General features: G+C 49.8%; 1 protein-coding gene across 1 annotated transcript; it reads right to left on the bottom strand.

The window, feature by feature from the left end:
• Positions 1 to 902: 902 nt before the first annotated feature.
• Positions 903 to 5254, bottom strand: C1QL4 (complement C1q like 4). Its single transcript, XM_074220754.1, has 2 exons — positions 4095 to 5254; positions 903 to 1819 (listed from the first exon to the last, which is right to left on the bottom strand). Exons 1-2 carry the CDS (start codon positions 4626 to 4628, stop codon positions 1640 to 1642), a joined length of 714 nt encoding a protein of 237 aa, XP_074076855.1. The 5' UTR covers positions 4629 to 5254; the 3' UTR covers positions 903 to 1639.
• Positions 5255 to 16765: the final 11511 nt, after the last annotated feature.

Below are 16765 nucleotides of genomic sequence, written 5' to 3'. Positions count from 1 at the left end.
GTTGTGCTCTTTTTTTTTTTAAGAGTAGTTTGAGGTAGGGACTAGTTTTAGGCTGTTACTATGACAGTTATCCACAAGGTGGCACTACCAACCTTCTCAAGACCTTTGTACTTAGGATTTCTTTTTCTCCTCCCCTTTTGTCTTTTTCAGGATTTCTTTTTCTTCCCCCCCCCCCCCACCCCAGGGCTATCCTGTGTTGAGAGCAGGATCCCTTGATGGTAAGGACCTCAGAACACAGGATCCATCTGGTCCTGTTTAAATTATCTACTCTTCTAGATGTCAGTGGTGTTCTTCCCAGGGTCAAATGCCCTCCCACCAAATCCCATCCACCCCCAATTGAACCTCTCCTTTACTGTCACTTTTCCTTCAACATTAGATGGGTAAGTAGAGGCACCAGCCTACACCAGAGGTTCTTAACCTTTTTATGTGTCATTAAATGCCTTTGCAATCAATCTGGCAGTAAATCCTACTGACCCCTTAGAATAATGCTTTTAAAATTACAAAGGAAAGCCAATTATGTTTAAATAAAAATGTAATTTTTTCCCATTTAAGTTCATGGGCTCTTAGGTGTCCATGGACCCCAGTTAAGGACCTGGCATCACCTCCTGCTCACACCTAAGTCAAAATCACTCTGCCTAATAGGCTCTCCAACATAAGGGCTTTGCTAAGGACTCAGTTGACTCCACCTGCCAGAAGTTGAGTTGAAACCTAATTTTTTTTTCTGGGTTCAGCATTTCCCCTGAGCTTCCATCCTTTTTCACCCCACAACCTTATGCCCATTTCCCTAAAGTGGTGCTTGGTTTCAGGGTATAATAGGGGTTTTTGTAGTCCTGAAATGGCAGGTGATGTAGCTTTCCATTCTTCATTCTCAGTCCAAGTCACACTCAGCTATACATGTCCCAAACCTTATTTTATTAGAAGAGAGAGAACAGCAACTGTAACCCTAAGGCTCAGTTCAGTTGTGAGATATGGTAGGGATGGGGCTGCACAATTTGGGTTTAAAATGCCAGAATATGCTCCTTCAGTTTACTGATCAAAACTAGGTTCTTTTGCTTAAGGACTGAAGAGCAGCTGTCTCTAGCCTCTATCTTCTGAAGATGGGGAAGTAGGTGGAGAGGAAGAAGACCAACATCCCATTCAAAGGCCTAGCCATATCTGTGGAACACTTCTTGGGAGTCCAAATCTTTTGCTCTGGATTCCCTTCCCTGCCCCAGATGCTGGTGCTGATTTTACTAGTTGTATACCACTATCTCCTCAGCTAAGGGTTGCCTACCTCTCTGCCTGCCCTTTCTTTGGGGAAAATCAGACTCTGAGCCTCGCCCTCCCACCCAAATCTAGGACCTTTAGTTGTGCCACTCCTAACCCCGCTGGTCCTGGAGCCTACCTCTTTGGTGCAAAGCTCCGGTCCTCTATTCCACAAGGATTACTCCCCAAATCATGCCACTCTGCCACCCTGAGGCTTAGCTGGTCCCCTAGAAGCTTTGTCTTGTTGATTTATGTCTGGAATTGGGGGTGGGGGGGAGAAGCAGGGACTGTGACCTGGCAGTCTAATTAAGCAAAAGGAATAAGATGTGGGCGTGGAACAGCTGAGGATAGAACTCAGCCCGGATGCTTCAGTGAGGGCAGGCTGGGAGAGGGCTCAGTCGGGGTAGATGATGAAGCCAGAGAAGGTGCTGTACTTGTTGGTGTTCCCACCATGCACCTTGCCTCCATCCAACTTGATGAACACCTCGTCCCCCACGTCCAGGTGCAGGATGACGCTGTTGCTGGCATAGTCGTAGTTCTGGTCTGCATCCTGCGCGATGGCACTGGCCCGGACCTGGGGTAAGGGGACTGATGGTGAGGACAACCTCAGAAGTCTAGGCTCCTGGCCTGTAGACCACTCTCCTCCATCATTTTCTGACAGCTTAGTTGGCGACCTGAAGGGTCTCAATTTCCTCCTGCCCCTAGGAACTTAGGTCCAGGCTGACCCTTCCCCATTCATACTTCCCAAAGCTATCCACACTGGGGAGGGTGGAGGGGGTGTTAGGAGGAAGGGTAGGCCCGACACTGCAGTGTCTGATTGGGTTGGCTAGCACCCCTCCCTGCAACTTATCACACAGGTCAAGGCCCTTTCACTGGAACGATGTAGCAGAGGGCCTAGGGAGCTAGAAATCCTGGCTTCAGGTCTCTAAGCAGTACTTACTCCACTTGGACCAGACGGGGAGGAATATATTCCACCCGACTTATTTCGCGAAATTTTAAAGCCTGCTTTTAGGGTTAAAAGCCTAGTAAGATAAACCCAGGGGCGACCTTCCTCTCTCTCTTTTCCCTCGCTGCTGCCGTCCCACCTCAAGCATCTGATTGTCAACCATTCCTTCCTCTTCCTACACCCCCGCCCAACATTTCTTTTCCAGTCCCGCAGGGGCTGGTTATTAACGCATTAATTATTCATCATTATTCTAATCACTATTTACCGTCCCCTGGGCCGCAGCCTGGGAGCCATCCACCCAGAATACAGAATGGCCACCGCCCCAGTCCTGGTACACACACACACACACACACACACACACACACACACACACACAAAACACTTTTCCCCCAGTTGTCAGTGGCTGGCAGCCCAGGGGAAGAAGAGAAACAGTCTCCTGTTGGTATGATTGGACTGAAAGACACGGGATACCCCGATAGGTCATGGACAAACAAGGGAAAAAGACAGTCACAGAACTGACTATAAAAGACAGTGGGATAGAGACAAGAAAGACACAGAAACAGGCAAAGCAAACACGGGGCCCCCAAATTCAGAAGCCATCTGGCATATCCTGGGGTCACCCCCTGGGACACGACTGCCCGACTGCTTCATTTCCACAATCTCCCTTTAAAGAGAAACACAATTGAAACCTCTCCCAACCAGAGTGCTAGGGAGCCTGCTTAGCTCAAGGAGCTCAGCGGCTCGCTCCTAGAACCGCAGCAGAGCTCTCCTGCCCTCTCAAATTCAGTCCTCCCCTAAGCTACATTTCCTACCACCGCACCTCCGAATCCTCGACCGTCGTCCCCCTTGGGTTCTGGTCAGAAGGAACTGAGCTTCCCTTTCCCCCAGTCAAAGGCAGCAGCTACAGGTATTAGGCTCTTCTCTGGACTTCCTTCCCACACCTCCTCCGCCCTTCTGGACTCAGCCCCTTTCTGTGAACCGGCAATACCAGGGTTCGATCGGATCTGGGCGAGTTCCAACAGGTGCAGGTGGGTTGGGGGACTAGTCGGAAAGTTCGAACCTGAGGGTTGACGGAGGGGTCAGAACCTCAAGCACCCGGATCGGTGGGTTCTTAAGGTCGGGGCGCTGCCTAGTATATTTCTCTCCTTAATTCCTGTCATTCTTGCTCCGAATCTCGTTTCCTTTTTACTCCCTAGACTCTTGCACACCTATCCCGCCTTGGGCTGCTGCATCTGGAAAGCTCGGAAGTGGCAATTAAGAAAGGGAGTAAGACGACTAGCCTCTGGGGTTTTAAGCAAAAAAAAAAAAAAAATGGGGTGGAGGGGAGGATGGAGAGCGAGGGAGCGAAGTTGTTTGCATTTGAAAAATAAACAAACAACCCTTTTCTTCAAAATCAGAACCGAATCCTGTGCAAGGCGAAACCCCGCGCCCACCTGCCTGCCGACCAACTAACTTCTAAGGGATGAAGCGGCTTGGAGCTGTGACTGGAGAGACTCCTCGGGGATTCGGGGAGAAGGGAACTCAGGTTGTTTTGAATAAGCAAAGACAAGAAAGTGTCAGAGGCTGCCAGGATCGAAGGGATTGAGGGTTCAAGATGGGGAGATTTAGAGGGGAGGTGGAAGGAGTCTAAGGGAGGGGAAAGGGTTCGGCCCGGATGACAGGAACTGGATGGGACAGAAAGACTCAACAGGCCGGAGACCCCTCTGTACCCCCTGAGATCTGAAGTGTGTGTGGGGGGTGGGGATGAGGGAAGGGGGGCGAGGGGACGCAGAGGGAGAACCAGGGGGTGGGAAGGACAGAAGTCTCAATGGAGAGCCTGGAAGCATCTCTCCTAAGGGTGGGGGGATGGGGTGAAGTGGGCAGGTCAGGGGTCCTGGGCAGCCGCGGAGGTTGGGTTCCTCACCTGCCCGTTCTTCATCAGATCTGCCCACATGCTGGTGCCGTCGCCGCCGCGCATCAGCACGTGGTAGGCAAAGAAGTAGACGCCCGGCATGGGGCAGGTGAACTTGCCACTAGCCGCCTCGTAGGCGTTGCCCACGTTGGTCACCACGTCGTCGAAGCGCAGCACCTCGTAGCCCTCGTGAGGCCGGCGGAGCCCGGCGTAGAAGGCGATCCGGGGAGAGTAGGCGGCGGGCGCAGCGCCTCCAGGGCCGGGGCCCGGGGGGCCGGGGGGCCCTTGTCTGCCAGGCTCCCCTGGGGGCCCCCTCGGGCCCTGCGGACCCGGCGGCCCTCGCAACCCAGCTTTGCCCCTCCGGCCGGTCTCGCCTTTGGCTCCCGGGGGAAACGGAGGCGCGGAAGCGGGGGACCCGTCGGGCCCTGGGCCGTGGGGCCCGTGCGGGTCACAAACCATGCGGCAGCGGCCCAGCATCTCGTAGTGCGCGGGGCCGCGGGAGCTGTGCACCAGCAGCGGGATGGCCACGAGCAGCAGCAGCACCATGGCCACCCCGACGGCCGCGCCCACCACCCGCTTGCGGCGGCTTAGGCGGGACGCGGCCAGGGCCAGGAGGTCCTCCTCGCTCTTGGGCGCAATGGTTGCGACCGCAGCTGGCCTGGGTCCTCCCGGAGCCCCGGAGCCGGCAGTGTCGGAGCCTGGGCTGGAACCGCCCCCACCCGACGGGGCGTCTGGCCTGTCGCCCTTGCGGGTCCCGGCGACCGTGATCCCGACTCCGAAAAGGGTTGCCAAGGCGGCCCCCGACGGCTGGGCGCCCGCGGACTTGCGAACCCTGCGTGCTCACTCCGCCCCGACCACCCGGCACTCACGGACCCGAGGTGCCTGGATCGCTGGTGCTCCGAACGGTCCCAGATTCCTGGCTTCCCGATCCCCTTGACGGTTGGGTCCTGGGCCGGGCGGGGGCCGCTCCCCGCAGGCCGGGCGCCCCGGGCTCTGCGCTTCGGGAGGCGCGAACCTGATTCCGACTCTTCATAGGGCTTGGCTCTCCGGGCTGGGGAAGCTGCTGACCCCACGCCGGCCCCAGCCCTGGCAGAGGCCCCAGTCCCGTTCTCCTCTCTCCCTCTCACTCTCTTCCTCCTCCTGGCTCCCTCCCTCCCAGTCTTCTGGGGTGGCTGAGCCGGCTGTGTGAGCAGCCGCGCGGCGGGAGCCTCTATAAGCGGCCGGAGGCGGAGCGACCCCTGCAGCTGAGAACGGGGAGGGCGGGGGCGGGGCGGAGGGCCGGCCCTCCCCTTCGGTCTTTTCCTCTTCTCTACCCTCGCGAACAGCTTTAAGGGGAGGCCCGGTCACTCCGCCGCCCCCTAAACCATAGGGCCGGGGTTCCACAAACAGGTAGCTAAGAGAATCTGGACAGAAGCTAGAAGCAAGAAGAAAGAAAAAAGACAGAGATAGCGAGATTTATGGGCAGAGACATCAGGAAAGAAAAGCATGAGAGACTTGGAGGAAAGGGAGAAAAAGACAATGGAGTGGCTAAAAAAACGAAAGAGTGGAAGAGAAGACATCCTCCCCCACAACGCCTTGACTTTGGGTTAGCACAAGGCAGGTGTTCGATGTGAACTTGTTGAATTGCATGAGAAAAAGGCAACCTGCCAGAGAACCAGTATGAAGCAGGCAGAAAGACAGAAAAGAAATCACCAGGAAATAAAGGACACAAAACAGATCCTGATGCAGAGACAGAAACAAAGACACAGAGAAATACAAAAAGAATGGCAGGAGAGAGACGCAGAGAGGGAGAGACAGACAGGGATGGAGACAGGTTGACAGAGCTAGAGAAATGTAAATGGCGAGCTGCAGAGAGACTCCCAGGTCCGTGTGCGGACTCCAATGTAACATATCAACTCTGCAAGGGGAGAGAGCGAATGTGACTGCCTGTGAGATTCTAGGAGACTGTGTTTGTCTGTATGACTGAACAGGTCTTTCTCTGTGACTTATGGGTCTGTTTCATGCTATAGGATTATGTGACTGAGTTTACATAATTTTATGTAAGCATATATGATTGTGTGTAGGTTAAGATGCATCAATGTTTATGTATAACTATGTATGAGTCAGTGAATGTTTTAATTATGTGTCTGTAAAATTACATGATATTATTTGAAAACATGACAGTGCCACTGTGTACCTTCATTTGTGTTATTATGTCTATTTCTATTTGAAAATGTTGAAGGAGAGGGAATCCTCCCTTTGTCTTGTTTGTTTGTAGGCTGTTTAATTCTTCTGAATACAGTACTTAGCTTAAGGAGAGAGTATTCAGGATTGCAGCGTGGAAGAACATAATAGAAAAGGTCTGTCTTCAATCTTCCAAAGGCCTCAGCCAAGCTTAGTCCCCCCAACCCCTCTAGTCCATTATCTCTGACCCAGTCCCTGGCACATCTGCTTATTGCAGTGAGAAAAACAGCCCTGCTTTTAACCTGGAAAAATGAAAATTGAAACCCCTTATCTTAATTTATCTGTCCTTCCCACTCCCCCTTCCTTTATAACTGGTAGAGAGGGGAGAAATGGAAACTTGCTTTGCAAAAAAGTATAAATCAGTCTGTAGTTTTAATAATACACTTCTCCTTTCAGTGGTAGTTTGTGTCTCTGAGTTTTGAGGAACAATCACAAGAGCAGGAAATTTTATAGTTCCCTCCCAGACTAAGGGGTAAAAGTTCTAGGAAAAAGGATATCATACTTACATTTTCCAAACTCCTAGGAATAAAAAGAGCAAAGGATGCAGTCAGTAGCCTTAGGGAACTCAAATAGGAGAATGAGAGGGAAGAAGAAAAAGAGGTGCTTAGGGAGCAGAGATGATGAGGTCAGGAAATTGATGTCAGGGGTTAGGGCAAAGGTTTTGAATTCTGGAAGACAGGATTGAAGCAGGACCTGGGCCACAGGGACTCACAACATGTTACTGCATTACTGGGCCTGGGTTGAACAATCAACTAAGGGGATGAGATTTGTGAGACAGTCAGTGGCCTTCTGAGCTTCTGGGTGGGTCTTGAACCTCTTGAGACATCTCTTTCTTCCCCCTTCCTTCCCTTAGTAAGATAAGGAGGGCAAGGATAGAGGAGCTGGGAGAGTTAAAAGGAGGGCTTGATAGCTCAAGAGGGTCAGGTGGTGGATGGAGACTTAGTAGTGAAAGGAATAGGAGGGGCTGGCTCTTTACACTATAAATACAAATTTCATTCCAAGGTCTTTGTCACCATTTGTCTTGAGGTGGTGGAGGCTGAGGGGCTCAGCAGCCCCTTGCATGTCTAATTCCGAAGCAGATCCCCCAGGCTGGGATGATGGATGGATCAGAGAGGAGGGAGAGAGAGAAAGAGAGCAGAACCATGTACATACTGCCTTCTCTATCCCAGCTTCCTCTGTCCTTTTCTCTTTCTTTCTTTCTTTCTTTCTTTCTTTCTTTCTTTCTTTCTTTCTTTCTTTCTTTCTTTCTTTCTTTCTTTCTTTCTTTCTTTCTTTCCTATCATCTTCCTACCTCTTCCCTCTCTCTGACTCTTTCTCTTCCTCCTTTCTTACTTCCCTTTTTCTATGTTACTCTGTGCTCTTTCCAGATTTTTGAGTTCATCCCTCACTGACTAAACTCACTCCCAGTCCTTGTCCTTCACTTTGCATTTTCTTTCTCTCTCTTTTGCCCTTTTAAACTCTTTTTCTTAGCTTCTGCTCTTATCACAGAACCTCTGCCTAATCTCTCTCTCTCTCTCTCTCTCTCTCTCTCTCTCTCTCTCTCTCTCTCACACACACACACACACACACACACACACACATCTTTCGTATTCTGAAAGCTTTCTTAGCCCTTCCAACACCCTTGCCCTCCTTTCACAAACCCTTGATCACAAACCTCCTTCAGCTTTTCTTTCTCGATCTTTCCTTCTCAATGAAAACAATCTCTCATCTTCTTGCTTCTCTAGGGGTGGGGAGCAAGCTGTTGGCTGTAGAGCTGTGGGAGCCCAGCAGAGCTGCAGCAGGGGAGGGGTATGGAGAACTGTGGAGGGAGCTAGGGGGCTAGCTCCATGAATTTATTCATGTTCTGTTGCACTTTCCCCCTCAGTCTGGAATGATGCCTTTAGCTCACCAGGCGCTTCTTTCTTCCCTTGCAGCTGTCACTTGACAGGGCTAGGAGGGCCAGGACAGAGCATCAGACCTTGGGACATCAAGGTTAAGAGTCTAGGTTCACAAGGGGATAAAGAGCAGGAGTGCAAAATCAGGAGAGAGAGAAAGAATTTAGTGTCAGTTGATCTGGTCAGCCAAAAAGAGGTCTAGTAGAGCTAAATGGTAAACAGAATCAGGTGAGATTTGGTAAAGGGACTTACAAAGTGACCCAGAACAGGAATAAGGAGCAGATCTGAGTCAGGGAGCCACAGTGGAGTCCTAGATGGGTTGCCAGTGGTCCCTATTTCAGTCCCAGGCAGAACCCCAACACTTACACAAACCAATTTGAATTTCAGATCTACTCCTGATTCTAAATCTAACCATATCCACAGTAATTCCAATCAACTCAATTCCTAGACTAACTCTAAATCAATTCCTAACTCTAACTCTATTACCTTAACTCTATAACTTAAACCTATAATGGCATTATTCTAATCCTCACTTTACCCAAGCATTAACACTAAAATTTTCCCCAGGGCTCCATCCATCCAATATCATTGTAAGGAAGACCATGCTTTTGGTAAGCATATAATTAGCATATGATTTGCATGAAATATATATAGTTCACAATAAGTTTTTCTGTTAAAATTTTATGATGTGTGCCCCCTTGACAGAGGAAGAAAACAGAACAATGATGACAAATTGCAAGGGCCCACAAGATCCCTTTGGAGTTAATCATGGTCCTTGAACCTATTCTTTTTTTTTTTGTTTTTTGCAAGGCAATGGGGTTAAGTGACTTGCCCAAGGCCACATAGCTAGGTAATTATTAAGTGTCTGAGGCTGGATTTGAACTCAGGTACTCCTGACTCCAGGGCCAGTGCTCTATCCACTGTGCCACCTGGCTGCCCCTCTTTAGCCCTTTCTTGGAACACATAACTCTAATTTATTTTTGTAAAACTTAGGGTGGGCTTAAGAAAAATCCCATGACACCTCAAAATGGAAACAAAAAAAGTAAGAAAATCATTGGAAGAATGAGGAAAGAACAGGAACAGAAGAGTCAAAGGGGCAGCTAGGTGGCAAAATGGATAGAGCACTAGCCTTGGATTCAGGAGGACAGAAGTTCAAATTCAACCTCAGACACTAAAGCTGAACACTAACCAGCTGTGTGACCTTGGCCAACCCTGATTGCCTCTCATCCAGGGTTATTTCCAGTCATCTTGATCCATATATAGCCACTGGACCCAGATGATTTTGGAGGAGAAAGTGAGACAAGTGACTTAGCAAAGCACTTCCTCACTTAAATCTAATTCTTGTGCTTGTCATGGCATCCATGATGTCATGGTCCTCTTTGAGAATGAAGGGCAAACATCATCAGGAAGAATAGAGGGGATTAAGGGAAAGAAAAAGAGAAACAAAAAACTAGAAAAGCAGCAATAAAATGTAAGAAGGGATTGAACTTAAAAAAGGGAATAGAGTTGGAGGATTTAGGAGAAGATGGGAGAAAGCAGGAATGGAAAGAATAAGATATGGAGTATATACATATATATGTATGTAAATTGGAGGGGTGGAGAAGAGGAGGACTTGAAGAAAAAAGTTGGACAGAAAATAGGGGGAAAGACTATGAAGGACAGAGAATAAAACCAAATGGATTAAAAGAAAAGGAATGAAAAGGTGTAGGGTAGAGTAAGCTAAAAGGAAGAAAATGAAAAAAGAGAGATTTCTGTCTTGGTTGGAGGTTCAGAGATATATGACCTATACCCAGGATTGCCCTAAGGCCCCAGCAAACCTGGGAGCAAATAGGATTGTGATGGATGAGACTGTGACAAAAGTGGTATATCTTAAAGATCCCAATGTAAGGGATCCCGATACAAGAAACAAACATTCACTGTCTGAGATCCCAGCATTCCTAGCTGGCATTGTTCTATGTAATAGTTGCATTCACTTCAACCCTGGCAGAACCTTCCCACAGACTGTCTCTTCTAGAGGGATCCTACCTGCATCTTCAAGATTGCTATCTGACCTGGCAATCTATTGAGTTTAATATGCCTTTCCTCACTAGCCACCTTGACTTGATCCGCTCTAGACTTCAAGCACTATCAAAATTGAAGATATTGCATCAGGTTGGAGTGGAAAGCTAGTGACTGTAGAGGTTTCTCATTTCCTCTAGGGGGCAATTAGGACTAATCCAGAAAACCATCTGGGATTGAAAAATACTGACTTCTATCAAAAAAAAAAAAAATCCCCCCCCCCCCCTTCCCAAGGCAGTAGAGGATCCTAACCCATGTCTATTCCTAGACCACATTTCTGCTTTCTACTTCGGACTCCTCCCTTCCTCAAAAATCATCCAACCCTTTCCTTCCCCACTCCTTACTGGATACTGGCTCCAGTTAATGAAATGTGCAGAGTAGCAACTCAGACAGATAGATGCCAGGTTCGCTGGTTAATAGATCCAGAACCGATGGGTGAGAAGAAATGGATAATACTAGAAAGATAGGGCATAAATGAAATACATCAGCCCTGGAACGAGAAAGGACATCTCATGAGAGCTCTGTTGACCTAAACTTGCCATGTTGTTCCAGATCTCTGACCCAGGAAAAGGGAGATGGGAGTGCATAGATGGAGGTGGGGTTGGTGGGGCATATCAGAATGCGAACAGAGATGGGCTCAACTCAGCAATTGAGGTTGGAACTATGCCTCCAGGCCCTATAGCTTCCCTCCTGCCCCGTGGGCTGTGGCCTCTCTCCACAGGGGGAGATAATACAATTAATCCCGGGAAGCTGTGCTTCAGCATTGGACTCAGCATCGGTGTTGAAAAGAGAACGAGATAGACCTGGTTTCTTTCCCTCTTTTTAATCTCTACCTGGTAGGGAAGACTGCGGGGATCTGGTCTGTTTCCTGCTCATCTATAACCCTGACCCCGGCCCTGCTCTGGTTCTGGTCCCAACACAGACTCTTGACTCCCCAGGCTCTCTTCACTAGCCGGGCTCCCCCCCTCTTCCAGCCTCCATCCATCCCTGTCAGTTGGGCGGCTCAGAGCCCCAGAGCCAAGGCCCGCCGGGTTCCTCCTCCTTCCATCTCTCCCCCCTTCCTCCTCCTCTCCCTCTCTGGCGGCCTCGGCCTTTATTAGGGATTCCGGGGCTGTCGGTCCAGCCATCCATCCTGTCCGCCGGCAATTAGGCGGCCAGACAAAGAGCAGCTTCGGATGGATGAGGGTCCCGGAGGATAGGAAATGTGAAGGGTCAGCGCTGCCGCCCGCGGGCCCCCCCGCACCCCGCTCCCTCCTCCGCATAATCACCACGCAGCCCGTCACTCACTCGGGGCCGTCCGGGGACCTGCTGAAGGCTGGAGAGAGGGGAGGAGGGACGCATACTTTGGCCCCGAGCCCCAGGAGTCGGGGGGGGGGGGACCGCTGCCTCCGGGCGCCTCCTGCGGGAAGCAGGCGGGACTGCGATCTGGGGTCGCCTCCTGCGACCCTCGGATCATTCCCCACTCCATCCCCCCATTCTATAAAGTGAAACTGAATTGAACCCGAGGCAAGGCAAGACTTGCCAAGCGCAGTTTGGGCAGAGTAGGATCAGATATCGGGGTGGAAAGGAATGGAAGGGAGCTCGGAGGAGCTGAGCGGAGTCAGGCTTTCACTGAGGCTTTTCTTCCCTTCCTCTGCCCCTCCCCGACCTGACAAATCGACGTCTCAATCTGACAATTACCCGCGGTGGCCTGGGGAGGGGGCTCCCTGGTCCTGTCCCTGATCACCGGGCGTAGGGAGGTGGGCGATCCTGGCAGTGATGAACGAGGTGGAGATGGGGGGGGGGGGGGTCTGGGCCCTGAGCGCGCATTCATTACCCCGACTGACAGCTGGGGGGGGGGCGGCGCAGAGGCATACGTGCCCAGAGTGAGGCGGGGGTAGGAGATGGGAAGATGGGGAGCTGTGTATGTGTAGAAGGGTGGTGGTGTGGACGACTCCTTCCTTCATTGGTGGGAAGGCCTTTTCAGCCTCTACTCCTGGGATTTGTCCCCTATTTCTCCCAATAGACCACCCCCCCCGACTTCTAATTTTTTCCACCTCGACTGCCCTGTTCCTTATTTTGGAACGCTGTCCATCCAATTCTCCTTTCCCTTCTAGCCCCCCCCACCCCCGCTTCAAGCCCCATTTCTTTTCAGAGAGAGTATTAAAGGCAATCCGAGGAGCTTCTGGAGGATAAAGCTCCCAAAATGAGGAGAGAAGAGGTGGGACAGAGAACTCTGATTCAACCTATTATATGGGGCAACTATTCTGGTTCGATATGGGAGGTGTGTCCGTGTGTAATTGGTCAATGTGTGTGTGTGTGTGTGTGTGTGTGTGTGTGTAACTCATGTGTAAGGGTCAAGGTGTTTCAGTGTTAGAGTGTCAGGGATAGCGTCTGGGTGTGTATGTGTGATTGGGGCGTTGTAAGTGTGTGTCCCCAAGTGTGTCGGTGTGTCTTTCAATGTAAGCCGCAGCCCTTCAATGTGATGGCCTCACCGCTCAGCTGTCAGATCCCTGTCTCTGGCTCTGGAGGAAATGGCAGCGCAAGTGGTGACAGCTGAGGGGGGAATGAAGGAGGAGGGTCTTGTTAACTGTCTGAGTGCCAGGCTAGACCATTGCTTCCGTCTTGGGCACTGCCCATCAGGTTTACCTAAATCTCCACTCACCAATGGCCCCTCTCTAATAGCTCCTCTTCTTCAAGTTTCTCTGACATATAGAAGAGGGACCCGGCTGGACTCAACCAGAGATTTAGGACCCAAAATAACCCAGTGGTTATTCTCCCCAAACTGGAGAACTGAAGCACCACTTCCCCATGGAGTGAAGGGCAGGGAGGAGGGCTTGGTTATAACTCTGGGACTTAGTTCCAGTCCCTAGGAACCTCAAGAGGCAAGGATTGATGGATTCATGGCATCTTAGAATTGTATTATCTAGACCAGCTTCCTCCTTTGACCAATGAAGAAACAGACTAAGATCTCAGAGAAGGTTGTCCAAAACGGCCTAATGCAGGAAGTGGAAAGGAAGGGAGAAGTGGAACAAGAGTCTGATCTGGGATAAGGATACCTGGATTACACAGAAATTCCATCTCTGGAGAGTGATTTCAGTCACTCTAGGCTAAATCCTCTTACCAGGATGGTTGGATGGGAAGGGTCAAATGTAGTTTGCCAGGTTAACCCTGGGGTCAATTTGACTTTTAAGTAGGTTATTCCAAAGAAGTTTTGAGGGATCCTTGTGATACAGTGAGAGAGTCCTTGGTTCTGAAATCAGAGGACCTGGGTTCAACTCCCAGCTGTGCCCCTTACTTCCATTTTAACCTTGGGGAAAATACTTCAGTTCCCTGAGTCTTGAGTTTCCTCATCTGTAAGAAGAGGTGGCTGGAATACATCATTTCTAAGGTCCCCTTCACTCTGTTTCATGTTGATTGCACTTCAAATAGTTCTCTCTAGGTTTTGTATATTTGGAAAAACACTCTCATGCAAACAAATGCATCAAGACGGGTGATCTTATTATAAACACTGCCTTTTTATAGTGAGAAATTTTTGTGTTTGGTCTTTTTCTCCTGGGCCTCATCTCTTAGGCCCTGAAAAAAATGAGAGCCAGGGACTCTATTGTCTTTTCAAATTCCCAGTCTTTGTCCCTGTATTTTCCTCTCTCTGCCTGTATATTTCAACATATATTCACTTCTTTCTCCTTTATCCTCCAGTGTTTGCAACTCTATGTGTCTATGACTTTGTATTTCCTATTTCCCCCCCACTATAATTTTTTAATACATCCTTTCCTGAAGACCTCCTCGACCCAGATGTGAGATCCGTTGCAATTTGGGAGGAGAATCCCTTTTCCTTGTCTTGTATTTCTGTCGCTGATAATACACCTGGATCTCTTGACCTCTGGGACCCCGGGGACCCCAGGGAAGAGGGTGTCAAGGCCGTGGTCAATGCTAGGGCCAATTCTCATTCTTGGCATAGGCGGTCGGTCGATGCTCAGATGTCTTCCCCTCGTCTCCTCTCAAGGCCCCCCGCCCCCAGCTTGGAAAAGGCAAATTTGACATTTTTAAATCCCGAGCCTTAGAGGGATCGATGAGACCCGAGGGCCCCACCCGGGGTCGATATTCCTGATTGGGAAGAGGCCGTAGAGCCAAGCCAGAGTGTAAATCACCAGGGCTCGGGGGTGGAGGGGAGGATTAAAGAAGGCGGGGGAAAGAATCTGGAATTGGCTGAGGGAATCGGAGAAATTCTGAAGAGAGAGGTGAAGAGACAGGCAGAAAGGCAGAGACTCCGAGACTGGAGAAAGAAACAGAGCTACAGAGAAGAAGATTCTGGAAGAACAACATATGGAGGGGTCGCTTTCTCCCTCCCCCATCCTTCAGCCTTCTCTCCTTCGTTCTGCCAACTCTCGAGCTCCGGCTCTGGTCTCGCTTCAACAGCCTCCACCCTCCGCTGCCTCTGGAGCCGCCCTTGGGAGTCCGGTGTCGAAGCCAGCCAAGCGGCGGCCTCAACTCTGGCCGCTCCCGGGGGTGGAAGTTGGGGGGCGGGGGGAGGGCAGCGGTTTCGGCTGTCACTGAGCAGACAGGCCGACTTGGGGCTCTGGGGTGGAAGGTGGGGGTCGAAGTGGATCTGAGAGAGAAGGGGAGACAGGAGGACCAGTGAGTGGAGGGTGGAGACAGAAGGAGGGGATGAAAGGAAGGTACTCCTGGGGCAAAGGGGACAGAACATCTTTCTTAGAGGAAACAGCCGACTTAGAGGGAAAACTCCGAGAAAGCCAACTGTGAAAGGTAGACAGACTCAGAAAGGAAACCAAAGATGAGTCGAGGGAGACAAAATGAGATTAGGAGAGCGTTTCAGATCCTGAGTCGCCCTACACCTTCGTGAAATCAGCCCAGGGAAGTTTTTCGGTTCTCTGCAGAGGTTTAGAACTGAGAAGGGGAGTAAGGATTCTAACTCTGGCCCTCGAGTTGAGCTACAGTGGATAAAATCAAATGTTCCAAGACTCTCTAACTTTTATGTCCATTTCCCTTTGCAGTCAGGATTACATGGAGGAACAAAAAATTCTACTCAGTTGTTCCAGTTCTAAAAGCCTAGATCGGTTTTTGATGAGAAAATACAGAGACAGGGTGGATGTGGGGCTTGAGAAAATTGGGAGAAGCAGGGACAAGTACCTGCCACCTGATGCTTAATACATGCTCCTAGATTGAATAACTGAAATATGAGCATGGGAGAGACAGGGATTCATGAAAAGATAGAAATAAAAGTAAATGGCTAAAATGGAGAAAGGAGAGAGATTTATATTTGTGGGAAAGGTTAAATGGAACCAGATCTTTCCACAGATGCCTGATTCCAGACCAAGTCCCAAGCCATCATTCCCCTCCTGATAATTGGATTTTTAATGGTACTGCCTTTCCGACTTCTTTAATACTCGGTAGTGCAGTGGATAGAAACAGAGCAAGTCACTTAAATGCTATTTGCCTCAGTTTCCTCTACTATTTCACGCTGTTGTTGTGAGGATCCAACAAAATAATATTTGTAGAGTGCCTGCACATAGATGGTAGCCATAGTTGCTACTGTTTCTGGTCTTGATGCTAGGAAGGGATGAACCAGGGAGTTTAAAGACAGAATCAGTGATAGGAATAAGGCAGCGTTCTGGGGAATGCACTCTGGAGGATTATTCTGGAATCTCCTCCTTTCCTCTTTTTTCCTTCTCCCTTCCACTCCCCCCACCCCGAAGATCCACCAAGCCTAAACCTTGGCTCTCTCCCCAAATCCCATATTTTGTATTAGTCCATGTAGCTCTTAGTCTCTTCCCTTCCTCTTCTGTCATCTTCTTCCCTCCTCCTCCAGGTGCCTGTTTATAGAATAATTTGGAAAAAAACAATCCAGGCTTAGTGACGGGCCATAATTGTGACAAAGTGAGTTTGGGTGCAGACAGAGAGCTAGTAGAAGGGGGGAGAGAGGAAGAGAGACAGAGTCTGTGTGTGTGTGTGTGTGTGTGTGTGTGTGTGTGTGTGTGTGTGAGAGAGAGAGAGAGAGAGAGAATCTTTTCACAGCATCGCTTCCATCCTTCTGCCCCTCTATCTTATCCCTCTTTTCTCATTCTGATCACCTTCTCTCTCCCAGACTCTTACTTGCTTTTAATTTTTCCTCATTCAGGCAATTTCCCAACTCCTCCCTTGTTTCCTCATCTTTCCTCATTTTTCTTCTATTAACTACTTCCTTCTCCCATTCTCATGCCTATCCCTCCCATCTTTTCTTTTTTTTCTCTCCTTCTGGAACTCTCTCTTTTCTAGCCCCCCACTTTCTATCCTCCATCTTTCACTTGTTTCTGCATCTTTCTTCCTCAACTGCCTCAGTCTCTCCTCACCCCCTCTTCGTTTATTGATTTTCTTCTGAGACTTCTTCGTCTCTTTTTCCCAAAGGTCAATACAGCTGCTCTGTCCTCTACCTCTCAACTCTCCAGGCTCAGTTTCCCTCCTAAACGATTCTTTTTTGAACTGAAAGATTCCGAAAGGAGGGTCCTCTGAAGGCCCCGAGGTGTAGGACGAAACATTTCCCCCCTTACC

The sequence above is a fragment of the Macrotis lagotis genome, chromosome 2, assembly GCF_037893015.1.
Source record: "Macrotis lagotis isolate mMagLag1 chromosome 2, bilby.v1.9.chrom.fasta, whole genome shotgun sequence".
Classification (NCBI taxonomy): domain Eukaryota; kingdom Metazoa; phylum Chordata; class Mammalia; order Peramelemorphia; family Peramelidae; genus Macrotis; species Macrotis lagotis.
This window is presented reverse-complemented; position numbering and strand designations above follow the sequence as displayed.

Coding starts and splice junctions, on each gene's coding strand:
- C1QL4 (XM_074220754.1), bottom strand. CDS start 4,628: ATGGTGCTGCTGCTGCTCGTGGCCATCCCGCTGCTGGTGCACAGCTCC. Junction 1,820..4,094: donor ATCTGATGAAGAACGGGCAG/GTGAGGAACCCA, acceptor CCCTTACCCCAG/GTCCGGGCCAGTGCCATCGC.